Source organism: Lycium ferocissimum, chromosome 9 (assembly GCF_029784015.1).
Source record: "Lycium ferocissimum isolate CSIRO_LF1 chromosome 9, AGI_CSIRO_Lferr_CH_V1, whole genome shotgun sequence".
NCBI lineage: Eukaryota > Viridiplantae > Streptophyta > Magnoliopsida > Solanales > Solanaceae > Lycium > Lycium ferocissimum.
Genome location: NC_081350.1, coordinates 37,763,922 through 37,791,498, shown reverse-complemented (window position 1 = coordinate 37,791,498; position 27,577 = coordinate 37,763,922). Strand labels below are relative to the sequence as shown.

The 27,577-nt window shown below is 32.7% G+C and overlaps 2 protein-coding genes across 2 annotated transcripts; both read right to left on the bottom strand.

Annotated features, from left to right (window-relative positions):
• Nucleotides 1-3,269: 3,269 nt before the first annotated feature.
• On the bottom strand, nt 3,270-4,049 carry LOC132069479 (uncharacterized). Its single transcript, XM_059462822.1, has one exon. The coding sequence runs from the start codon at nt 4,001-4,003 to the stop codon at nt 3,401-3,403; it is 603 nt and encodes a 200-aa protein (XP_059318805.1). The 5' UTR covers nt 4,004-4,049; the 3' UTR covers nt 3,270-3,400.
• Nucleotides 4,050-13,720: 9,671 nt separating this feature from the next.
• On the bottom strand, nt 13,721-26,411 carry LOC132030600 (respiratory burst oxidase homolog protein A). The gene is made up of 14 exons (XM_059420299.1): nt 25,397-26,411; nt 24,930-25,089; nt 24,573-24,621; nt 22,210-22,323; nt 18,291-18,713; nt 16,796-17,182; nt 16,610-16,705; nt 15,996-16,111; nt 15,512-15,679; nt 15,213-15,372; nt 14,846-15,046; nt 14,640-14,768; nt 14,372-14,450; nt 13,721-14,285 (listed from the first exon to the last, which is right to left on the bottom strand). Exons 1-14 carry the CDS (start codon nt 26,067-26,069, stop codon nt 14,176-14,178), a joined length of 2,865 nt encoding a protein of 954 aa, XP_059276282.1. The 5' UTR covers nt 26,070-26,411; the 3' UTR covers nt 13,721-14,175.
• Between the last annotated feature and the right edge of the window lie 1,166 nt (nt 26,412-27,577).

Below are 27,577 nucleotides of genomic sequence, written 5' to 3'. Positions count from 1 at the left end.
CATGACTCCCCTCGTGTCCAGCCTTGTCCGCACAGCAAAAAAAAAATGGAAAGTAAAATATTGGGCCGTGGCCCATCAACACCAGCAATTTGTGACAGTGGCCTTAGAAATGGGCCAAATCATTTTTTTTTTCTTTCCTTTTTCTTTCTCTTTCTCTACCTTATTTCATTGTTGTGTATTTTGGTTTGCCTTGTTTGACTAACACTTCATCTTATTTTTATTTTTTACCTAGCTTGGATGAATTATAGGAGAAATAGTTTGGATAATTTTAGAAATAATGGGTAGTTAATTCAAAAAGGGAAAATTAATAATTAATTCCATAAGCTTCATTCTTTTCATTTATGTCAAGACTAGTTATGGTGTTTAATATGTATTTTTTTCATTTAGGATAATTAATTTGCAAATAGTGTAATTATATACTTATGAGTTAATGGAATCATTTTTTTTAATACTTTAAGATTTCAAATGCTATTAAATATACAAATATATATTCGAGAACTTTACAAATAATTTCTTCAAGATTTATCAAACTATACGCATTTAGCCGAATACAACTAAATAAAGTTTGAAGAAGGAAACTCATTACCCCTTTTGGCATTTTATTTAATAAGTCTAGATTTTCCACATTACTATATTCATATAACATAATTTTATTTCAATTTTTAAAACTCGCTAAGCTTTCCTTTAAAAGGTTTCTATTTATACGCAAGCCATTGTATTTTTGTAAATTTTAGTTTAAGTGGCATTATTATTCAAAACTTTAGCAATATTTATAAGTTTTATCTTAAATGGCATTTGAAATTTCCTTTTATGCAAGATTATTATATTTGATATAAGCTTTACTTTAAATAGCATTTTTTAAAGCCTTGGCAACATTTATGAAATATTATAGCATCATTATATTTTTTTCTTTAAAATCTTAAAAACCTTTATAAGTCTCATTACCCTTTAAAGTTCTTTTCATATATTATAATTTTCTTCAAGTTTTATTTTGGCTAATATTATTTCCCTTTGAATTTTAGTAATATTTGTAAGTTATTTTCTTAAAATTTAAGCATTATATTTAATCTAAATTAATTAACCTAAGTTTGGCCGGTAAACCGTAGTTAACGGATCCTAGAGGATGCCTAACCCCTTCCCTTTAGGATAATTAGAACCCTTACCTAGAATTGGAATTAAACAGACCATTAACAGAGGTTTAGTTAAGCTTTACCGTAGTTAATAATTAGGTGCCTTAATTCACCTTAAAATCAATTAGGTGGCGACTCCAAAAATAAAACAATATAGGAATCACCAATATGTTGTACCTAGTTTAACCCGTTTAAATGGGGTATAACATCCCAAATCCTACAATTGTTTGTTGTTGAACTACACCCCTTGGAAAATCAATATTCAAACTTGGGAGATAGGTAGTACCTCCAAAATCGAACTCATTGTCGATCAGTACTTCAACCTGCGTAGAGCGTTGAACTGTAGCATACATGTCAAGCGCCGCTATGCATATGTGATTTTTTAAAATTCTCAGGACAATGAAGAAATGACGATAAAGATTCATCGTCCGTAATTGACATCTCACCATAAATTGGTGAACCATCAGCTGTAAATGAACTTGGACATCGTCCGGTTATAACCATCGAAAGTTCAGGATCATTTACGAACATTTTACTCCTTAAGACGCGTTGCAGACGATCATATTTTTGGGAAATTGGAAACCTTTGCTCTATTTTAGGACCACGGCTGTATCTAACCGAACCTGCTTCATACACAACTTCACCACCCCAAAATAAATACACTTTAACATGAGTTTCCGTCATCTTTTATGAAATATATGAGAGAAAAAATAAAAGTTGAAGGATATGAAACAGATAAGAGAAAAACAATATATGAAAGACATGAGATGGATTAAAGAAAATTGAAAGACGAAGGATATACCATAGGTAAAGATAGGACAATATTTATAAATAGAGAAAAGTAAAAAATTTCGCAAATTAAGTCACGAAATGTAAAAGATATTATTTTGACGACTATTCAATGCTCGTCTGAAACTGATTGAACCAACAGAAATGTACAAAAAAGTAAAATTAAAACCACAGCGATGTGGAGAGCAGAAAACGGTAAAAAAAAAAACAAAAACAAAAAGGAAGGGGTTTTTCGTTCATATTCTAAATAAATTTTGTCCCATTTCGTTGGTATATGAACGAAATACAAAAAAAAAAAAAAAAATAATAAAAAAGAAAATTATTTGTTACATTTCGTTAAAAGTGTAGCGAAATGCAACGATCAGTTAATTTTATTTTCCGCACCGGAACAGTATTTTTTTTTTGGGTATTTCGTTGGATAACCCATGAAATACCCATTTTGGTATTTAAAAAAGAAAAGCATCCTATTTTTGTCTATTACCCCATTTTAACACGTGACTGTTTTTTTTGATAAAAATGGCATGAAAGCTGGTCCCATTTAGAAAATGAAAGCTATATTTTTTAATTAAGTAGTATTTTTAGGATCTTTGAGAATTAAGATCTCCACATATGACTTTGTAAAGTTTTTTTTGATAATCCAAGAGGTCACGAAACATGGCATGACTCAAGCTGGTCCAAGTTTGCTGTAGAAGAACCTTGACCCAATCACCTTTTTTTTTTTTTTTTTTTTTTTTAATTGTTTTCTTAAAAATTAGAAAATGAAAGCTATATTTTCTTAATTAAGTAGTATTTTAGGATCTTTGAGAATTAAGTTCCAAATCTCCACATATGACTTTGTAATTAGTTTGAGTTTAATTAGCTTTTATTTGACCCTTATGCTCTAATGGTTTTGATGGATCATTCTGGGTTTAATTCGTCCAGTCAAGTCAACAAGTGAATTATCATCCAATTCATTTAAATTTTGATGGATTGAGCGAATTAATAAAAAATAGGTTGATTTAGTCACCTCTAAATTTAGCTGCTGGCAAGTCCTCCAACTTTTAAGTTTTAACTGATTAAGAAGATATAGAAGAACATGCAAAAAAACATGTTTTTATAATCTTCAAAAAGATCATATCTTTACAATGGGGTGGTCAGATGATCGAGAATAAGTTTAAAGAATGTACTATAAAACAAAACCTTCAAAGAAAATTACAACCTTACTATAAATTAACAAAAGAAAATTAAAGATGCATAACTGACAGAGGGCGGAGATAGTGTTTTAGTCATATATACGGATTCATCTGAACTCAGTAAGTTTAGCTCAAACACCATATATATGTTAAAAGATTAACTAAATAAGTACGAATAACAGAATTCAAACCCAATAAATCGAATAAACTGTAGAAGAATTCTGAACTTGAATTCATAATATTCAACTCATGAATGTGCTTCCGATAACTGGAGCTTTTTCAAAACAAAAATCCCATCAAATATTGTCACTAGCAATCAAGATCCTGAATTGCACTTATAGGCAAATTTAGAGACATGGTACAACTCAAATCTGCAGATTTCTTCCTTTTAAACACCCTAAACACTTTCACTTTCCCTCTTATTTTAGCCCGGCTAGTCACTGGTAAAATCCCAGTAGTATTAAGTCTTGAAGGCAATATAATATCAGCCATAACATAAAGTTTTTTCGTCGAACGACGTCGTGCTTCTCCTTCTGGAATAACAAATTGCCCAATAGTCTCACCCCCAGCAGAATTAATAGTACCTATAGTACTATCAAAATCGTAACGCCAAAAATTCCTATTTCTCATAAAAAGTTGCGCGGAAAAAATAATTCTGCCATCACCATCGTTCGATATTCTGATGTTTTCGAGCCTTAATTTAGGCGTTTTAAATCGAACAAATATGAAAGAAAATACAAGAATAATCCCAGTGAGGAAAATTGTGAAGAGAACAATACTTCTGATTCTGTTCTTCCTTCTGAGATTATTTGAATATTGGAAATTATTGGTAGCTGATTCTGCATCACTTCTTGGCATAATACTTGATGGTGCTAGCGGATATGATTGTGGGTATTTTTCATCTGTTGCCATTGTTACAAATTACAATAGAGAAATTTTGGTCAGAAATTTTGTGTGTTGTGAACTGAAGTTATAAGGGATTATATATTCATTTGGAGTATATGTTTGGATTGAGACACTTTCGTGGAAAATGCTAACAGCCACATATATACGTTTGAGTCTTTGTTTATAAGTTTTCTTAATTTTCTATGGCTTGACGTGTTGATTTGGAAAAATAGACTTCTAGAGAGCCTCTTAGACTTCAACGATGTTGTAATTTTCATTTGACATGGATAATTGATCAGCATAGATAAATATTTTTGACTTATCCACTCGTTTGATAAATACTCAAAGTACTCAAAATTAATTAAATTTATGACTTTTCAGCTTATAGACTACTTTTGAGTTTGAGCACAAATATTGTTAGTTTATCCTTGATATGTTCTACTCTAGTGAGAACCATCTTGAGATACGCCGAAGTTCCTTCTATTACTCCTATACCCGTTTCCCGGGCCCCAAATTGATCACTCTTCACTTCTCCATTGTTGATGTCATCTACTCTTTTAAAACAAGTTTTTTCTCATTGTGACACAGAATACCACAATAGAAACACATATATGGTAAATTCTCATACTTGAATTCAACCCAACGATTCTCATTCCCCAAGGTAATCGTTCTACCTCTAGGAAAAGGCTTTGTGATGTTTAGCACAACACGAACCCGTATGTATCTCCCTTCTCGACCTCCATTTGTCGGTATTACAACCTCAATAGTCCCGCCTATAGCATTTCCAATCTTCTTCCCTACATCCTCAAAAGCCAAAGGGCATTTTGGTCATTTGGAGTTAAAAAGGAATAATATGACTGGCTGGGAAAGAATTCCACTGTAGCATATGACTAAGATTGTGAGCTCTTTCACGAAATTGCCCTTTGGCTTGTGTTTCATTCAAAAGCCACGACAGCATATGTCATGCGACGTGACGTGGCGTGAAATCGGGAGGCATTGTGCTCTGCTATTTTCCTCTCCGCTGTTACTATCACTAACAAGCAATTATTTTACTTTTCCCTCTCTTTGATAATAACACAGACACTGTTTTCAATGGAGCTATTGAAACATGTGTTTTCACTGTTTTTGTTCTTTGCTTCTCCTTTTTTTTTGTTTTTTTTTTAAAAAAAACAACACTGTAAGACTTAACATTTTTACGTTTAAAATTAACAAGAAACTAGTATATAAAATAGAAGAACAGAACATAATCCACAAAAGATATGTTATTATTAACATAAAAATGTGACATTTAGATAAAAAGCATTGAAGATTAAGTTAGGAAAACGTATTTGAAAATTAAAATTGTGTTCATGCATATGTTTTGAGTGGAAAGCAAAATTCACTAGAAAATATTTCAAAAGACAAATCAAATAACATTTAAATTATTATTTTTCAATGGACAACGGCTCCCTATGTGATATATTTGGTATAATTAGTTGGGATTACTATTTTTTGGTATGAAAAATCACATAGGATAGTACCCATAAATGCATAATGTTTTTTTTGAGCCCAAAGTAATAATATTACAAATGCATGATTCACAATATTATCTCATTGCACGAAGAAAGTATCACATTGAAAATATATAACAACGATTAGATAGTTTAATTCTTGTCCTGTGTTACTTTTATTCTTTTAAAAACGAAGAAAATAAGTATTGGATCTTAATCACATTTTGCTGCATATTTCTTTTTCAGTAAAAAATTTATTAGCATCGACTGTTTAGACCACACTAATAAATGCATGATATTTGTCTTCTTGCAATCTATCTTAGAATTTTTTAGTAATTTATTAAGAGGAATGGTAAATATTATAGTATAAGATACTACTAAATTTAAAATTGCAGAAATTTATATTGCAGTTCAGGAAATGTTTTATCAATTTGGAAACATTTAATCAATCTAAGTTAATAATTTAGGAAATGTATCAATATATATGTATAAGATGAAATTTAACCTTATGTTACGTAAAAGAAACAAAAAAAAAAAAACTTAATCACAAATAGAAAACAATACAGACAAGAAAATTTTGAAGTAGTTGAAATTGTGCCGTGCTCAGCACGGGCGGCACCTTACTAGTTTTATATAGTTCTCAATTTTATATTTTGGATAAAACAAAATAGAAAAGTTGCACATATGTTCTACTTGTCACAAAGCATAGACCAGTATTTAATTAAAGCTAATTAACAAAGTTGAAAGCTCCTCATAACTGAATTTTGACATTTATATATGTTGGACAGTACGTAGTAGACTATTGGAAGTTTTCACACGTAATGTTTAATTTCTCTTTTTCTTGATTAAAATTTACTTCGACCTTCATCTCGGAAGAGAGTATATAAATATGAGTTTCATGATGAAACCGTGGACTTGACTTCCACCTTTATTTTTCCACTTCCTATATTTCTTGCACAAAAATCTTAATATCATTTGCTTCAAAACCTTCAATTTTCTCCCTAATTAGTTGTGTTGATTGTTTAAAAGAAACTAAGCAGGCCTAACTAGCTAGAGAGGCAATATAAAGCTGATGAGTTTGTTATCATTGACATCCGATTATAGTCCTAGTTGGAGTTTCACTCAAAATAGTGTCACCCAACTAAAGAGTTATTTATTTTTTTGGGTATAAATTTCTATTATATTGGTGGGAGAGGGGAGGATGAGAAATGAACAGAGACGACTTATTGTGTGGATTATAATTCTCAAATGGTATCACTAGACTAAACCTCGATAATAACTGAAGAGATTTAGGTGTGCTTAGTGGATGTTAGGGTTTGAAAAGTATAAATAGTACGGAACTAATTCCAAAACAGTATTAGAGAAACATGGTAGACCTAATTGCATTGTTTGGTACTCCCTAGTCCCTCCATTCACTTTTACTTGTCACTTTTCGCTTTTAAAATGTACTTTTTCATCATAATATGAGAAGAATTGAAAAAAAAAATATGAAAAGAATTTTAACTTATAGTATTTTTTGTATAGATTCTAAAATTTAATTTTAAAACATTAAGTTAATTAAATTAATTTAATATAATTTAACTTCGAGGGTTAGTCAATTCACTTTAAAAAGCGAAACGTGAAAAATAAAAATGAACAGAGGGAGTAATTATCTTAGGGCAATTTACACGATTGCCCTTTAAAGGCGCTAGGTCTTTAATTTTTGCCCTTCGCCTAAAAAGGAGGTCGAAAATATCCTGAGGTTCTGGGTTCAAACTCATGCTCAGTCAAAAAAAAAAAAATATCGCAAGGCATAAGTTCATATGAAACTATGCTTATTCGCTGTGTAGTGACATAGAAACTATGCCGGACACGGCAAAGGTTTATATGAAACTACATAGAACCTATGCCTATGGGCATAGTTGCGAAATTAAGGCAGAAATTCATTTTCACGAACCTTTGCCGGACAAGGTATAGGTAGAGGCGGCTCAAGAGAGCCGGTGGCTTAAGGCCAGAATTTAAAAGGAGGCCTCATATTTAATTAGTAAAATTTTAATATATTTTATTTGTTATTTATTCTTATAGCTTTTTTAAAGTGTATTTTTTTTTTCATTTGACGATATAGTCAATTCGTGTAATTTTTCATGAGACATTAACTGAATCACGAGTCTTATATCCTATGTTACAATCATTTCATCGATTTAGTTTTTTTTTTTTTTTTCAGTTCAAGCGATTGTAACCAAAAAAAAAATTCAAAATTATTTTATAAGCAATGAAAACATTTAAAAATAGAAGTAAGACTTCAGGCCAATAAGAGTATCATCTTCTACATATAAATATTTTTGTATCACTTTAACTATAAAAATAGATTAAAACCGTCAGTGACTATTATGCCTTAAAAAATATTTAAGGGCTTAATAATGTCTTTTCTATTCTAATTGTTTAATAATCTACTTAGCTTGAGCTTAAAAAATCTAAAAAGGCACTCATAGAGTTATAGAAGATCTTACAAAGTCAAAATTATAAACTAGATTGATTTAAGTTGAAGTGAATTAAACCATATTACAAAGTAGGAAGTAATTATAAATTTAATTGACTACAACTTCTAACTGCAATTACATCAATCATAGTTCTAAAAAGTATCATAAACTTTGAAAATATATATGTAATAATTGATAAATAATTGACGGTGAAATGATCCAAAATTATTTATCACTAATAATAAATATATATATATATATATATATATATATATATATATATATATTTTAAATCATATATATAATACAAATTATTTTGGGGCCCTAATATATTTGGGGCCTAAAGCCACTGCTTTGGTGGCTTTAGGCTTCAGCCGGCCCTGGGTATAGGTTCTATGTAACTTCGCTTGAATAGGCATATCTATGCCTTGTGAAATTATTATTATTTTCGACTCTGCTGGGGATCGAATGTCACGACCCAACCCTGTAGGCCGTGACTAGTGCCCGAGCTGGACACTCGCACATATCCAATAACCAGAATCAGCATACAAATAGCTTATACATATACAAAGGCCATACGTCGTTCCAAACTGTTATATCGAACCCAGAATTTCTGATGCGAAAAGGGTACTTTAGTTCACAAATTTTCATTAAATAAAAAGTAGGGACAAAATTAAAGACCAGTCCGTATGAAGGACAATCCACGCAATTTTTTGATTATCTTCGTTGAACTTGGTAATACAAATTTATGAGAGAGAGGAAGAAAGACCATTTTTTTGCGCGGATTGCCCTTCTTTTGGGGTGGTCTTTAAATTTTGCCCCTCAAATTTGTGGTCTTTAAATTTTGCCTCTCATATTTGTGGTCTTTAAGTTGTGCCCTTCGCTTGGAAAGGTGGGCGAATACATGAAGTTCTGGGTTCGAACCCCCGCTCAAGTATAAAATAAAAAAATAATTTCGCAAGGCAGGACTGGGGGAGTGTATGCCGGATGCGGCATACAATCTTTAAGGAAAAGCTAAAGTTATGCGGATCCGCATAACAAAAGTCCGCCCCTATAAGGCAGAATTTTTCCTAAGACATAGTTTAGTTATGCCTTATGGGGCGTAATTTTAGTTAAGGCATAACAAAATTATGTCCCATAAGGCAAGAACTTTTCCTTAAGGCATAGACTTTGCCTTATAAGGCAAAGTTTAAGTTATGCCTTCAGGAAAAGTTCTGCCTTATGGGCATACTTTTAGTTATGTCTTTGGGGCATACTTTTTAGTTAAAGTATAACTAAAAGTTTACCTAGAAAAGTAAAAAAAAAAAATATATATATATATATATATATATATATATATAAGTCCGTTTCTTCCGGCAGACTTTTAGTTAAACATACCTAAAAGTCTTTCTCCGCCGTACTTTTAGTTAAACATAACTAAAAGTCTCAATACGGGGGCATAGCAAAATTTAAACTTTGCTTTATAAGGCAAACTTTTAGTTATGCCTTAAGGAAAACTTACGCCTTATGGGGCATACTTTTAGTTATGTTTTACGCAAGGGCACACTTTTAGTTAAGGCATAACTAAAAGTTTACCTTGAAAAGTTATATATATATATATATATATATATATATGCTTCAAGGCAAAGTCTCCATGGGAGGGGGCATAGCGAAATTTAAATTCTGCTTTGCAATTTTTTTAAAAATTTTTGACTGAGCGGGGTTCGAACCGGAACCTATGGGTTTTAGCCGAAGGGCAAAATTTAAAGACCACAAATATGAGGGGCAAAATTTAAATACCACCCCAAAAGAAGGGCAATTCGCAGAATTGCCCTTTAAAAATCAACCAGTCCAGCCCACGTAGCCCCTCCAATCATTTTTTTGCACGGATTGCCCTTCTTTTGGGGTGGTCTTTAAATTTTGCCCCTCATATTTGTGTTCTTTAAGTTTTGCCCTTTGCTTGGATACCTGAGGTTCTGGGTTCGAATCCCCGTTCAGGCATAAAATAAAAAAAATAATTTCGCAATGCAGGCCTGGGGGGAGTGTATGCCGGATCCGGCATACAATCCTTAAGGAAAAACTAAAGTTATGCCGGAAGGGATAGACTTTGCCTTGAGACATATATTTATTTTTTTTACTCTTGAAGACAAACTTTTAGTTATATCTTAAGGAACTTATGTGGCATACTTTTAGTTATGCCTTAACTAAAAGTGTGCCCCATAAGATATAACTAAAAGTATGCCCCATAAGGCGGAACTTTTCCTTAAGGCATAACTAAAAGTTTGCCTTATAAGGAAAAGTCTACGCCTTAAGAAAAAGTTCTGCTTTATGGGGCATACTTTTGGTTATGCTTTAATTAAAAGTCTGCCTCATAAGGCATAGTTCCTTAAGAAAAAGTTTTGCCCCATAAGGCATAACTAAACTATGCCTTGAAGAAAAGTTATGCCCCCTCCGGCATAACTTTAGTTTTTCCTTAAGGACTTTATGCCGGATCAGGCATACACTCCCCTTAGCCCTGCCTTGCGAAATTATTTTTTTATTTTATGCCTGAGTGGGGGTTCGAACCCAGAACCTCAGGTATTCAAGCGAAGGGCAAAACTTAAAGACCACAAATATGAGGGGAAAAATTTAAAGACCACAAATATGAGGGGAAAATTTTTAAGACCACAAATATGAGGGGCAAATTTTAAAGATCACCCCAAAAGAAGGGCGATTCTGCGAATTGCCCAAGAAAGACAAACATAACTTGAAGGCGAACATTTTGATAAGAGGCCCAACAAGACGAACACTGGATAATTACAGAAGATGTCCGGGTCATTCGCACAATGTTCATTTCAGGGGTGGTCTTTGGCCCCTCAAATAGCTGGTCTTTAATTTTGCCTTTCGGCACTTTAAGTAATAAGAAAGTGATCGAAAATATTCCTGACATTCACCCAGCAGAGTAAGAAAAAAAAAATTACAAGACAAATTTTTTATAAAAACTATGCACATTCGGGCAAAATTATGCCTTAAGGCATAGTTCAGTGGTATGCCTTTTCCGGCATATTTTTGTAGTATAACTTAATTTCTACAAAACTATGCCGGATAAAGCATAGTTTCTATGAAAACCTAACCTTGCGTTTTTTTTTTTTTTTTTAAACTCTGTTAAGGTTCGAACTTAAAATCTCTGATTCCATAGACCAGCGGATAAGAGTAATTTGACCCATAAATTTTCATTAAATAAGACGTAGGGCCAAAAATTAAAGACTAGCGATTTGAGGGACCAAATTAAAGACCAGTCTATGTGAAGGAAATCCGCGCAATTTTTTGAAGATGCCCACCTAACGCCCAAACCCAACGAAATCTAAATGGGCTTCAAATTTCTCTGCCTGGAATATTGGGCTTATATATATTCTGCGACTCATGCAAAGTCCTTTCATCTGAAGCCCATAGACTAACATGAGGAAGCCTGGCTCCAAAGTGGGCTGAAAGATTTCTTTATGACAAATGTACTCTTCTACTAAACCTTATGACAAAAGTTATTTGCTTTATCATTTGAGCTATTAATTCTAGGGAAAATGATCTAATAATTTTAAGACTCTATATTACAAAACATAAGGATACTTTTTCTTATTTACAAAATATACCAATAAAATTATAAACTATATCAGATTTGGGGTTTAATGGGATACCCACAATTTTAGACTTTTTTTAAGGAAGAAAATCTGATTTTAAATGTGGACTTAATTTTAGGATAGTTACCATTCAATTTCTTATTCTTTTTAAAAATATTTCTCTCTCTCTCTCCCTCCCTCTATGATAGACACCATTTTCATACCTAAAGTCTATCTTCTCTCCTAGTATAAATTTCAAACCAATATTACAAAGTATTTTTGATTACTAACTTGTGTATTAATTGTATATAAAAATTGATTTGTATCGTTTTGAGATATATATGATCATTGTGTGTTTTGAAAATCTGTATAAATTATATAAACTGTAGTTTTAAAAGATGTTGAAAACTAATATATGTATGAAATATGTATGGAGTCTGCTATACGTCATTTTTTTTAGGTATATGCGGCACAATGTGTATGAAATGTAAACAAATTCGATATCAATTAGTCTTAAAAATGTTGAAAACTGATATGTGTATGAAATGTGGATGGAATTTGGTTTGTATCAATCAAAAAACTTATTATACATATGTACTTTCTCATAATCTATACATACTTTGATCAGATTTTATACAATTTATATGCACTTTATTATAATCACAATATACATACAACTTTTATACATGTTTCATACGTAGAAATTATAACGAATTTATACATTTATATATATTGCATACAAAAATTAATATATATTTATTTTTTGGAGTATGAACTTTGTATGAAATCTAGTTTGCATCAATTACAAGTTTATTATACAAATTTTTTTCAAAATTTATACATACTTTGATTAGATTTTATACAATTTATATGTACTTTACAATAATCAAAATACTCATATAATTTTTATACATATTTCTTATATAAAAATTATAACAATCTATACAGTTATAAATATTTAATACGAAAATTATCCATATTTGTTTTTTGGTGTATGGACTTTGTACATAAAAATTACCTATTATAATGACTTTTTGAGTAAAAGTTGGAGAAAAATAGGCAACAATATCTCTTAATTTTGAATGGGGAGAGAATAGTGGATGAAATAAGGAAGCAAAAGTTGGAGAAAATCAGGGAACTATATCTCTAAATTTTGAATGGAGAGAAAAAAGTGGATAAAATAAGTAAAACGATTCCTTTACCTTATTTAATATGTTTTATTTGCTTCTTTTTAATTTACTTAATTCGTATAGATTTTGTAACACGTCTATTGATATATTTTGTAAACTGAAAAATATCATCATGTTCTGTAAATATATGTCTTACCCTGTACATATATGTTTTTTGCCCTTTATTCCATTTATTATGAGTATAGTTATCTTTAACTATCCTCAAACTCACCTGATGGCTGATGGTGTAAATATTTGGCATTATCGTTGTTAGAAGTTAAACCAAAAAAAAGTAAGAAGTCGTGCACTAAGAGCTTATAAGATATTTGCTTAACCATGTCACATGGTATGATAAACAATAATAGGTAACTTAATAAACTAACTTGCTATACAGTACCATGATGGCTAATTATTTTTTTTTTTTTTTTTAAATAAAACTTGCCATACAGTAACATAACAACTGCGTCTCAACCATACATAAGTTGGAATCAACAGGAGTCGACCATATGTTGCTCCATTAAACCTGCTATACATTAATCTTGTCGAAAACTTTCATTGTTGATGTATGTAACTTAAATTCTTATGCAAATAGGAATATCAAACAAGACATTCCTTTCTGTTTTCATGATCAGTCCAAGAACACTAAGAGAAATCACCCATCTCTCCTTTTCGTTTCTTGTACATGATACTTTCTGTCAATCCAAAATCCGTTTACTTTTGAGAGGACATCAAGAAAAAATTAAAAGAAATCCAATGAGATTGATTCAATTTTCCCAATGATAGTGCCTTTTATCCAGATTGAAGAGCTATGACAGAAAAACTTTACTAACAAGAATTGCATATACAGGTATCTTCTATAAGTAGTATATTGAAATACCCCAATAAATACCCAAAAAGCAAAAGAAAAAGAAGAAGAACCAGAAAAAGCAGTAGTACATGGACATCTTCTGGAAGGATTCCCTTGGCCCACCTCAAAATTATAAGTTCCACCAACAAAGCTATCAGTCCCCCACTATACTCCTACTACTATTATCTTCTTCTTTCAAAATTGTATCCCTATCCAAGCCATATTTGTCTATCCTTTCATGCTTGCCATTTTCAGTGTTTCTTTATCAAGCAGGTCAACTTCTTATTAGCTGTTTCCCAATATTCTCATTCTTTCATGTGTTGACCATTCACTTGTCATCCTTTTTTTCCTTTTTCTTTTTCTCCCACAGTGTTTTCACATTTTCAGTCATCTGACCAAACAGATTCTCCCTTTTGGAGTTCTGATTATTGGTATATGTAACAGATGACTGAATAAAACCTATACACATATCATATTAGTATGTATTTTCTCTTGAAATACTCTTCCTCCTATTATGTACAATTTGTCTCTGACTTATTGCTTAGTAATGTTATGTCTTCAGTAGAATCAGCAGATCATGTACCGAAGATGGATGTAGTAAATACTGGTTTACCAATGTGGTTGCAGCTGATTCAAAAATTGTTCTTCTCCATGGCCCCCTTCTAAAAATGTTCTTTGTGAAACTCGAACTTCGTTGTACCCTTTTGATTATACTCATTGCAGAGTTTGTTGAGTTCCTTCGCTAATATGGGTGCACCACAGTAGAAAACCCCTACTCCAGAATAAAAAAATTGCAGTTAACTCTCAGTAAAATAAAAGACAATATTTCATGTTTGATAGATCAAACGATAACCATACCTATTCTTGCATTTGCATGCTTGGTTAAGGTCTTGGAAAATACTTTCTTCCAATTTGGCCTAGCAAAATGTGTCCTAACCTGTTGATACGAATAAATCAGTGTGCAATTCAACTAGCTGAAGCGACCATTAGGCAATGATTAGTTGTTCCATCTCTAATTATATCCTAATTTGGTGCTATTGGGTAAGGTCTAATGGAAAGATCTTATTGCCTTAAAACTGAAGTGGTTGAATGACCAGATATAATTCCAAGAAAAGAAGAGGCTTACCCTGGTGCCCGATACTATATCAACTCCATTCTTAGCATGGTTAAGCGCCTGGACCATGGTAATGAGAGCTGAGCGTGCATCCCCTTCCTCATAAACACTCGTCAAGTAGTTATGCATCTCGATGACCCCCTGAAATATCATGGGGAATATCGATAAGTATTGAGATAGGCAGAAAATAAGTTGGAATTCTGGACATTTTGCATTACCCTTTGATCAAGTTCAGCCACTTCGTTCATAACACCTTTGAACCAATCAAATGATCCTTGTTCCCGGGTCACCCAATAAAAATATGCATTTGTGGTCCTTAGAGTACTCTTTCTCTTTTTTGGAGAAATCTTGTTGAGAGCTGGTTGTTCACTTGTTGCAGTGCTCATTTCGGAGTTCCCACTAAAATCTGATATTAAATCCTGAGAGCAGAAAAATGAACATTAGACCTCCTGTTCATCACGCTAACCCGAGAAGACAGCAAAAAGAAGAATAAGACTGAAAATGCAATGCGACATGATAAATGAAAATTGCACTACTTGAGCAGCATTATATTAAATGTAACACCAAGAAATTTTAGATACTCACTGCTTGCTCCTCCATTTGGATGATGTTTTTGAGCAAGTCTTTAAGGATGCTTATAAATGGTGTTGCTCCAATGCCAAGTCCAACAAGCAGTAAGACATCATACTTCCTGTAATCTTGTGCTGGAGCTCCATAAGGTCCATCTATTAATAGCTTTGGCAAACTGAGATTTAGAAGCAACTTTGCGCATCAATAATAATAATACCTCCAAGAATACTCATATACTTACCGCAAAGCTTTTCTTTCTTAAATATACCTAAAAACTAATATCCATTTAAGTTTGAGTCCTTGTAGAATTATACCTTGTTTTGGTGTTTTCATCAGCTCTGAGCAGGCCACTCTTTCCCGCCTCTGCCGGCTCGCAAGCCTCAGAAAACACCCGCTTGAGTTCTTGAGTCCAGTCACCAAGTTGTCGGATGTGAATGCTTAAGTAATCATCCCCAGGAGCTGAAGTAATGGAAAATGGGTGCCTGGATATTCAGCATGTAGAATCTCAGCAGATAAGCATACTAAGTGTCATCAATTGTTTAAGACAAGATTGAAGATGATTTAGATTTGCATCCCCCTTCCCCTCCCTCCCTTTCTGAACAGTTCACATAGTTATCACCATCCTACGCTTTCATCAAAGTGCTAGTTTCACTACTCAAGAGAGACAACAAAGTAAACTAACAACTCTGAATTGGTGCAAATGAGAAACTCTGGTTGTCATGTAATCTAGTAAAACTGTAACTTTGTTCTGCAGGGTAATGAATCTCATTAAAATCAAAAATGCTTCGAGTCGCTTACCACTCAAATGGAGAAACAGCTGGACACTGGACAAACATATATTGTCCACTCTTGTATCGAAATTGCGGAGGCTTAGACATTTGCAGAGTAAGGACATTTCCAGGATATATTGCTACCTGAAAGAAATTGTTAAAGTTTAAACATAAGAGAATAGTATGGGAGAACAAAATGTTTGATTCAGCATTTGCATTAAGGGGAATTCTATTCGTGAAATTTCGCGAAAATAGCATCAGTCTACTAGCTATGACTTGTAGTATGTTGAATTTAGCTACTAAATGTTTTCTAGTTTACACTTTCTTATTTATAACTCTGGTTGTGTCACGTGTGAGCTCGCGCATGTGGCCGGTTTCGTGTCCAGATAAAGGAGTAGAGGTGCAGTAAGATGACATTCAGCATGATATTAGTCAGAGTAATTCATGATGAATCTGCATCCTCCAAACTAGCTCAGGTTTGAGGTGTAGTTGTTATTGTTGTTTATTTTTTTTTTCCATTTTTGAATGTGTAATTGATTTTCACCATGTGGATTGACTAATGATGTCCAGCATTGAAAACTGACCATCCTGATTCCTGCAACCTAGTGCAAGTTATACAAAATGCCAATTTCAGAAGCTTACTTTTAGAAGCCGGACAGGGTACAAGCCTGACCGGAGGAATCTAAGAGTTCTTTCCCCTGCATAGAGAAGTACAGGAACTGCTAGATACATCCATGTCTGGAAACAAATACCATGTTAATAGCATGAAAACAATAGAATGAGAGCCATTTTATTGAAAAAAAGAGCGAAAGAAATCAGAAACCATACCGTCTTAGCGTACCATTTATGCACAAGGAAGAGGAATGTGCCATGGATGATCAGTAGAATATAGACAATGACAAGAAGGTGGTGCGAATACCAGAATGCATTGAAGCCAGTGAGTCTATCAAAAGGTTTGGGTAACTTAATCAGGCTCCGCCTAAACCATCGCGTTGCAAGAGTGAAAGCAATGGCCATGAGGATTACCATTATTATGCCGGTAACACCCTCAACTCCTTTAACAAGATCTATGTACCCAGGCTTTCTTGGGCCAAAATCATTCACCAAATAGCTCTGATAATCTGTACTATTTGTATGTATAAGCCTTGGGAAATCGCATGCAAGGTGGTTACCGCCATGGAGTATCACACCAATAACAATGGCTGCAGCGACAGTCTGCACACACCAAGTTAGAATATTAGAGTAAATATAAACTTCACCTTTTGCAACTTAAAGATAAATTAACCCTTCATTAAAACATTTTACTATTGTGCCATATTTGCATTAACTATAAGGGAAGTCAAGCACTACTGCTATACTTTGTCCTAGTAGTCCAAACTCTCTCATTCTTTCTGGAAAAAATGTAGGGACTATCACTTATGCGCGCGGTACACATATTTTGTGATTATTATCATTCTTACATGTATAATTAGGCAAATTCTAAGAGAGTAACATAGATATGTTCCATTTTTAGTACTGTCAAAGTATAGAGTTACTTCTGCTCTTCTGCACAGGACCAACCACTTACTAGATAGACACAGTGAAGGCTGTGAGATGATAATGGTGAATGTACCAACAATTTGTCACATTCTTTTGTTAGTTTATTGTTTATCCAGTGAAGCAGTAATGCAGTGCAAGAAATTTTTGATGAACTGTGTTTAGTCCCTACAACATTAAGTTATATTTATATCAGACTTCAATCCTTGCCAAGAAAAGAAAAGCAAACTTTGAGAGAAAGAAGTCAATCTTTGCTGCTTCAACAGCAGATCAACCTCAATATTTCAGTTTATATTTTCCTGCTTAGGATCCGCAGGACACGCGGTCGTTACCATTCCGCGTATATTGGCTTACTGAAAAATTTGTAACATATTTAATTTGGTTTTAAAAAATGTTGAGATTGATCAACTTATGACACAATAATCTTCCTAACGCCATTTACATGGTTCTGGTTAGATGCAAATTCAGCATATATGTGGATTGGTGCACATGCATTTATATATACGATTTATAAAAAAATATCAGTAATACATATGTATATTAGAAGGTACACCGACTCACTGATGAGTTGATTTTGTAGTATATTACATATGCTATTTAGTTATATGACCCGTTTCACAGTAACATAACACAGGTACATAACAGAGGAGACCTTTATAGGGTCATTTCTCTTATTTAGACGGTAAGTGGACGTCAAATTTTAAGTGAACATAAGAGATCATTTCCTTGCATTTTTTTCCCCCTTTTCTAACATATGGAAACAAGAAAATGACAAGGGGCACCATACCTTGTGAAAGTTGATATTGTCATCAAAGGGTACAAAAGAGCTCAACTTGGTGGACCTGAGGCATGTAATGGTGTTTCTGCATACTGGTAATAATATAAGAGCCATGTTGAACTTAAGAGTCTCAGCAGCACCTTTAGCTGTGAGAAGGCAATAACCCATGACATGGAATGCACTCTTGTTTTTGTACTGATAGAACTTCCAAAGAAAAAGCCCAATCATTATCAAAATCCACAAGACCAGAACCCAAATTCTCTTCCAGTTTTCTTGCAATGAATATATAAGTTTACTGCTCATTCTCCTTATTGGGCTTTTATTCCTTAACCCATGCAGATTTTGGCTCAAAGCTTGGCTTGTGTAACTTAGTGCTTGACTGTAGTTGAGGTAAGTGTCCTTTTGGAGGAGAAGTGTTTCCAGCTGCCATAGCTGCATTATCATCATGATAAAACAGAACATGCAAGGAACATGATCAGCAAGTTATGTCATGGCATCATGCTCAATAACTTAGGGAAAATGTTACAAAATGCTTATTCATCCATAAAAGAGTTTGAATTAAAAAAAATTACACTATTATTGTAATTTATCTTATTACAAGTTATCTAACTTATTTTATAATTATTATCTCTTCCACTAATTACAACAACATACCCAGTGAAATCACACAAAGTGGGGTCTGATAGTGTCCGAACCAACTTGTTCAGACCTCAAACATTTGTTGCTACCTTACACGAGCATAATAATTGGGTAGCTATGCGGGGCAATTTGCAGGGTTGCTCTTATTCGGGGGCGCGGGGGAGGGGGGTGGATTGGTCTTTAATTTTTGTCCTTCGCTTGATATCCCAAAGTTCTAGGTTCGATTCCCGGCTCAGTAAAAAAAATAAAAACTGCAAGACAGAATTTCGTAGCAAAATTAAGCCTATTCGAGCAAAAGTTAGTCCTTACAGCAAACTTTTGCCCAAAATTAAGCCTTAAAGCAAACCTCCGCCTTAAGACCTAACTTTGCCCAAAATTAGGCCTTAAGGCAAACCTATGTCATAAGGCCTAACTTTTACCCGAATAGGCATAATTTTGCGCAAATATTAGGCCTTAAGGTAGAGGTTTCACGAAAGCCTTGTCTTGCAATTTTTTTTTTTTTTTTTTTTACTGAGCGGGGTTCGAACCAGAACCTCGAGATATTTTTGGCCACTTTTTTAAACGAAGGGAAAAAATTAAATATCAGCGCCTTTGAAGGGAATCCATGCAAAAAAATGAGCTATGTATGTGCTAATACTTCGACATATTTTATTGTTTTAATCCACGGAGAATAGCATTACCTAATATTTTTTGTTCCACTTAATTACATAAGTGAACCAATAATATATTCCTACAATTATTTTGCTATATAAGTAGAAAAATTAAGCTCTTGTTACATTGCGTTGGCGAAATACATCTGCTTGTTGTACACGTGTTTGAGTGCTCAAAACGCGCATTAGATGACAAAGGGGAAGGTCCACATGGAATGTCAGGACCGCCAAAAATGGTTCTAATGATGGAACCAAAGACTTTCTAATGATAACCAGGAACTACTGCAACTACGTTCTTGGGACTTTTATATGGACTTAAAATTCAAGTTCATTGTAGATAATTTCCTCGTGTAAATACCAATTTAGTAGAAAATTTACTTTCAATTTAAATTTGAAAAAAGGAAACCTATCTAATAAAAAGAGAAAAAGTAGCTTCATTATTGAAAATACTACCTGTTCCAATTTAAGAGATGTTTATTCCAATTGGCCAATTTTGACTAATACTTCACTTGACATTTTCAAAGTTTTGACGATGTTAGTGGGCATGTTTAGGTTACTAAATCTATTTAAGAGATAGAAATTACAATTTAAAATGAATAGGTTAAGTTCTGCTTTCAATAAACTAAAGAGTCTACAACTAATTTGAAAATGATGATGAATTTCTTCCAAGAAAATTATAAATATTCAATGCGACAATCGTTTTGCGTAAACTTAATTAGTTACTAGTGACCTTTCACCTCAACTACTTTTTCATATTAAAAGTAATTTTAAAGATACATAAAACATAAAAGTTCTTGCACTATGTCTTAGTCTCGGTAAATCGCTGAATTTACAAGCTAAAGTGAGAAAAGTATATAAAAGAAGTGCACGCAATTCTCAGTAATTCCACTTTTTGATGAGTCTCACAAAGCAACCTTATTTAATTATTTATGTATTTTTTTTAATAATTGTAGTGTTCGAATCAGCTTATACATACTTTAACTAATTCTATCAGGCAAATGAAAAAAAAGTAGATAATATTTTTTTGCCTCCAATAAAAGTTGAATCTGAAATTATATAATTATCAATCCACTTCATTAACCACTAAGTTGATCCTTGGTTACAAATTAGAATATTATTCTTATTATGCAGATCCACCACTAAATTGACATGTTTGCTCGTGAATATTTAAATACATTTGATCTTCCAAGCCATGCTAATTGGTAGGGGTGTACAAAGTAAATCGACAAACCGCACCAAACCGATAAATCGAGTCAAACCGAGAAAAAAACCCGACTATATCATATTATTTGTAATGTAATTTATAAATATTTCTTAAATTTTTTCGTAGTTCTTTAACTATTATCATATTATTCAAGCTTGAACTTCGAATTTTGAATGTCAATAAGTTTTATATCCTATGGATGTTAGTAACTCAAATAAAGTCCAAACCAAAACTAACTCAACACTAATGCTAACAAAAGAAATTCAATTTACCACTAGGAATGACAATAATGTTGGATATCTATTCTTGCCTTTGCATAATTTATTTAGAGAGTGAAAAAACATAACTTAAGTTTTATTTCTTTGTCATGTAATTAATACTTATTAGCCATACTTATTTTAGCATGACTTAGTATTTTTAGATTATGGTCATTTTCTTTATGGCTTGTTAATTAGCAATATTTATTTTGATTAATTTATTAGCTTTTGTTGAATATTTTAATACAATGTCATCAATCTTCTCACATTTTGTGTTATTTTCTTAAGAAACACTTTAATTATATAATTGTATCTTACTAGAACTAAAGAAATATTTGAAGTAAAAGTTATATATTTTGTATCAAGACTATTCCGAAAAAAATCCAAAAAACTCGAGAAAACTGAACAACCCGAGGTTGAAAAACCCGAATTTTATTGGTTTGGTTTGATGTGTAAATTTAAAAACCCGACACAATTGGTTTGGTTTGGCGTTTAAAAAATCCGAACCAACCCGGTCCATGTACACCCCTACTAATTGGTCTGGTTTCTTCGTTACAAATGACGAGTGGTAAAAATTAAACTCAAAGTTTTTCACCAAGGATGTGACAGAATTTGTTTCAGTTCCTAAAATATTTTAAAACAATCTTAACTGCTTACGGTAAGCTCAACCAACCAAAATTAGGTAGCGTATTTCTTTGAAGTTTGAATAGATCACCTCCATATCACTTTAGTTACCTAATTCTTTTCATATTTCATTTACCTTCACTTGTTTTTTTTTTCTCTTCATTTTTTTCCTGACCTAGCAGAAAATAGGAAAGAGAAGAGGAGAGGAACTGTTGAACGACCACAATTTGACCATGCCCTAGAAAATTAAGTACCCGGTTAAAACCGCAGAATAAAATAGTACCTACTAGTATGGAAAAATAAAAATTGTTGAACAACACGGTATCACTCCTTTTGTCGTCTAACTACTTGGACTTTAAAAATCCTTTAAGTCTAATGCAATAAATTAGTTGCAACCATTTTGCATAAGTCAATAACCAATCAACTGATAGTAATTTACTTATATGAAGAGTTAGGCATAATAAGACGAATTATCGTGCAAGCAACAGAAATAAAATAATTTGTGTTAATTTTTTCAGTCCCTCAAGAGGGGGAGAAAATAGGGTACTACATACCTCAATGTAGCCGAGTCTTTCAGGATCTAATTCTTCCATGATCAAAGCTGCATACTCCTCTGCTTGTTCTTTTAATCTTGATAACTTGTTTGCAGAGGCACTTAGCATGATGATCTACATTGAAAAGGTCATATATTTTCTGTAATATATATATTTTCTGTAATTTGTCGTTTTCAATAGAAAAGTAAACTTTAATTTAGCCTTTTTGGTATCCGTAGCGTAAACATTCTATGAATTTGCATTCGAAATTCATTCATGACAATTTTTTCCAATAACTTACGCCAAGAATTATGGTAAAACATATCTAAGATTCTTTTAGTTTTATTTAGACATCTTGGGTTTGAGCCCTGAATCCCTTAACGAGTCTTACATGGCATGAATACAAATTAGTTGGGACGAGTACTAGACATCCGATGAAAAAAAAAAAAGGCGTTAATATCTAGGAGGCAAAATTGTGCTAGCTCCAATAGAGTTTTATCACCTCAAACTATGCCAATTGAAATTTAGATAGGAAGTTGACTTGGAAGGAAAAAAATAGATTGCCAAATAATATTGTAAGAATTTTTATCACAAAGCAATAATAATTTTAAGAAATTAGAGGGTTGTAGTAGGCATGTACAATTCTAACTTTGTCCAACACCACATAAATATCAAAATCTAATTTCATCAAATGTCTTTCCGTTAATTTTTCAGGAACCAAAAGAAATTTAAAAGGAAAAAAGGAAGAATAAATAATTTTAGAAACACAAGGTATTTAAATTAGAAAAAGCTTCGACAAGATACAAACAATATATGTGGACTTGACAAAAACGCCCCCACCAACTCCCATGAAAATGATGTTTTAAGTTAGTGAAAAGATAAAACAAATATGCTGGGACTATTTGCACATTGAGCTTACATACATTAAAGTTCCACTATTTGGGCCAGACAAAAAAGTTTCTACAGAACATGGGTAGCGTCAGAAAGCAAGACTACAGAGATTATGCAATGCATTATTTTTTTTTTTTTTAAATTATAAGTATTTTTGGAGTCGTTGATTCTTGAAATTTTCTTATCTGGCCACCTAATCATCACGCCGAACACATTATTTTATCCCATTAGAAGAAATAAAAACAAGAAAAAAGAAGGTCACAAAGCTTAATCCTAACCACTTCGTAGTATCGTTTTTAGAATGCATGTGTTTGTATATGCACAATGAATTGTTTGTCTAAGTCATTAAGCATTCTTTAAGGAAAAGTCAGCGAGACATTTTAATGAAACCACAACCTGACAGACTGTTCTCCTATGAAATTATTTTTAAAGGTTACATTAATTAAACTTTATTTTTTTGAAACTCTCTTTCTTAAAGAAAATAGTAACTATTTAATGAGTCATACAATTTCTTTAACCATTAAAAAAATTAACACTGAAATTTAGATAAATTGATTCTCGTAATCTGAACTCAATTATTCTTTTTGGCACAAAAGTAGTATAAAAAGTGTCTGTATTTAGCTTTTATACGTAATTCTGTAATAAAAAGTTAAGAAATTAATATGCATTCTTTTTAAAAATATTAGTATATTCCTCGAAGCTCATTATACTTTATTAGGATGGAGGGAATAGACGGAAAAATATGTATATATGCACTCTTCTCCTTCCATTTTACTTGACTCTTGTAAACATGGCACTCCCATTTAGAAATTATTCCATCCGTCCCAAAAATAGTCGTCACGTTCCCTTTCTAAGAGTCAATTTGATTACTTTTAGAAGTTAAAATAAATTAAATTAATTTAATATTTTAAAATTTAAATTTTTAAAAGTTATTTGAAGAATACTATAAGTTTTAATTCCTTCATATCAATATGGTAAAAAATAAACTTTAAAGTATTGATTAAAAGTCAAATAGTTTAACTCTCGGAAAGCGAAATATGACAATTATTTTGGGCCTGATGGAGTACTTATTAGGAGTTTGTTCTACTGCCTCCGTTCACTTTTACTTGTCCACTATGGACTTAGCATACCCCTAAGAAATAATAAATAAAGTGCATATTTTACCATGATACCCATATTAATTGGTGTATTATTGTATTGAATTTGAAAAATGATTTGAAATAGTAATTAATGCTAAGGGTAAAATAGAAAAAATAAATTATTTTTCTTTTAATATGCGAAAGTGGACAAGTAAAAGTGAAAATCTATTTTTGAAATAGTGGACAGATAAAAGTGAACTGAGGGAGTACTAAATTACCTTATTAATTACTATACTTTGTTTAAACAATCTAAGTTTGACTACTCTTGATTTACTAAAATAGACAAATAAGAAAGAAATCTATTTTTAATAGAAGGGTCAAAGTAAAATGGAACGAATGAAGTAATATGTTTACCTCTTTTACCTCCTCTTCAGTAATTCGACCATCTTCATTCTTGTCCACCCTGTGCAACAAATGAAAACCACAAAGATTGTTACGTGCTGTAAAATCAAAGTATTACTACTGGCACTTTGCAGAAGTTATGAGTATATTTTAATTATTCTGCAAGATAATGACGTGCCACTTAAATATTTCGAATATTTCTTTGTCAGTTGTCATGCAGTAGTGGAAGAGTGTTCCACATGGAAAGCAAACAGTAAATTTCTCTATCCACGATTATTTGTTTACTAAAAACTACTTATCTCTAATTTTACTTATGATGATTAATTCTTATTTTACTACTATTAAATAATCAAAGTTAATGGTGCGTACATGTCGAAGAAGATCTGAAGCCGTGAATCGAAACTCTGATCGGTGATTTGAGACCAGTATTCGTACAGTTCTTCCTTGCTAATTTTATCAACCTTCAATCTTCTTCTTCTACTCAAAGCATCAAACAATTCCAGTGCAAATTCCTTCGAATCCTTCATACCTTCAATCAAATAATTAACCAAAATTAGTGTATGTAATCAATAATTCAACAAGATAATGGTAAAAAACACATGAACTATCGCTTTTTCGCAAGTTTCGCATCACAACTATAAGTTGTTCCTGTCGTACCTGAACTATCTATGTATTAAAACACGCCTAATTGAGTAGATTCTGATAGGAAAAGAAACCGCTGATAGTCAGACATAATCAGCTTTAAAAGCGTTTTAATACATAAATGGTTATAGTTTTGGTGGGAAAAAAAACAATTGAAAGTCTCAGATATGTTTTTTATCATTAACTCTACTGACCTATGCATTGTGCGAAATCGGAGCGATAAAGATATCCGTCTTTAGCAAGCTTAGCGAAATTGTTCTCAACTTCACTCCATCCATTAGTTTTATTATTACTAATGAATTTGAGTCCACGAAGAGCTTTTTGGGCGCTAGAACGAGTACGATCAAGCTGAGCGCGCTGCCTGCGCAATGCTCGAGCCGCTAAAGCCGAATCCACACCGTTTCCGGCTCCAAAAAACGAGGTCGGCGAAAAAGCACGAGACGCATGTCCATGACTCCATGAAAATCTGCGCAGCTCCGCTTTTAACTCTTGCGAAAACTGCCTCGCTTTCGCTACAGCTTCAGCTTTCAATTCCTGTGAAAACTGACGGAATTTATACGATGTGCTCCGGCGCATCGTCGGCGATCGAGCTTCCGATGTCGTTGCCGCTGATGCAGCCGGAGTTTCAATTGATATTCCACCGGCAGTAGTAGTAGGATCAGGACTGTCAATGTTGATAACAGTAGCTGGTTCAACGCTTCGTAGAATAATTGTATCGTCATCTTGAAGATCAAGTATGACTTCAACAAACTCCTCACCGGAATTGTCCCCGGAATCTATTCCCGGTGATGATTCACCACTAAAATCCTTGCCGGAAGATACTGTGTCCGATGTCCACCGGCGTTCATGCCCAGGTAACCCCCTCATTTGACCCAAAATCACAATACTGAAACAAATAAATAAATATATGTAGAAAATATATTAAAAAAATGGAAAATGCTGTTTTGTGGGTGTGAGTGGTGAGAAAGATGATGAATATTATATAGCTAAGAAATGCAGAGAATAAAGCAGAAAGGAGAAAGAGACAATGAAGTTTCTGCAGAAGACTGAAAGTTTTGGCTATCTCCTTTTGGTTATTTTATATCCTCTCTGTATAGTCTATAGTTTTATTTTTGCTATACAAATAGAGAGAGAGAGATGGATTTGGCTTTGTTAGAAGGTTTTTTTAGAGCTTTCTTAAAAATGGTGAGGGTCCGTATTCTGAATTTTGATAGAATAGGTAGCGTTTATATGAATAAATAAATAAGTAGGAACCATGCATTTCAAATTATTTTTTTTCTATTGTGGGTTTGCTTGTTGCAGTGACGCGTATACAGTGAATAGATGTTTGTATAGTGTAATAAAAGTGGCATCCGTTAGGGTCCTCTAATTTACAGTCAAACTTATGTCATAAATCATACTAATACAGTGATTAATTGTTACAACTTTACAAGGTTAGTAGTAACAGATTCAATGGGATGAGTAATAAGATTATATTATTATAATACTACAAGAATAGTAGTAATAATTAAGTTTCAGTCTCAATCTAATCGTGGCCAGTTAAATGAATTATGAGAAACTATATTATTTTTCGGTCATATCTTTAAAAAATAGTTATTGTTCTGGAGTCTGAATGAAATTTTAGGACGTTATCTTAAATTTTATTTGTGAAATTTGAAATGTCTCCATAACAATAACTATTTTTCACTTACAAGAGCTGAAAAGTGCCTACTTATTAAACTTCCCAATCTATATTGCATAAGAGTAACTAGGAGATAAGTTGAGCGAGAAAATGACTATTTGATCTGTCCAAGTTTAATCAAGATATATTATACTTAACTCGTTTATTTATTTATTTATTTCTGAAAACGGGTTAAACTTAACTTGTATTTATTTACTTAACAACTTTCAAGTTAATTAAATACCCCATTATGCGGGTGACGTGGCGAAAAGTGTCGTCTCTTAAAAGCGCGTGGAAGGAAAAAAATTAAAAGTGGTTCATTGCCCCAATAGATATGTCATCTTCTAATTGGATGATATATTAAGATTTTTTTAATATTTTATTTTCCATTTTAAATTAACTTTTTCCTTTTCTTTCTTATTCTTTTCCCTTTCTCCTTCTTTAAATGTCTCCTTTTCCCGCCTCTGTCTCCTTCTTTCTTCTTCTTTTTTTCCCAGATGCCTTTTCCCCAAATTGCAATATTTCTTCTTATTCTTTTTCCATTTTCCTTGGTCGTTTTTTCTCCCTCTTTCATGTTTGTCTTCTCCCAGATGTCTTTTCCCCAGATTGCAATATTTCTTCTTATTCTTTTTACATTTTCCTTGGTCGTTTTTTTCTCCTCTTTCATGTTTGTCTTCTTCCCAGATGTCTTTTCTCCATTAAAACATAGCCTCTT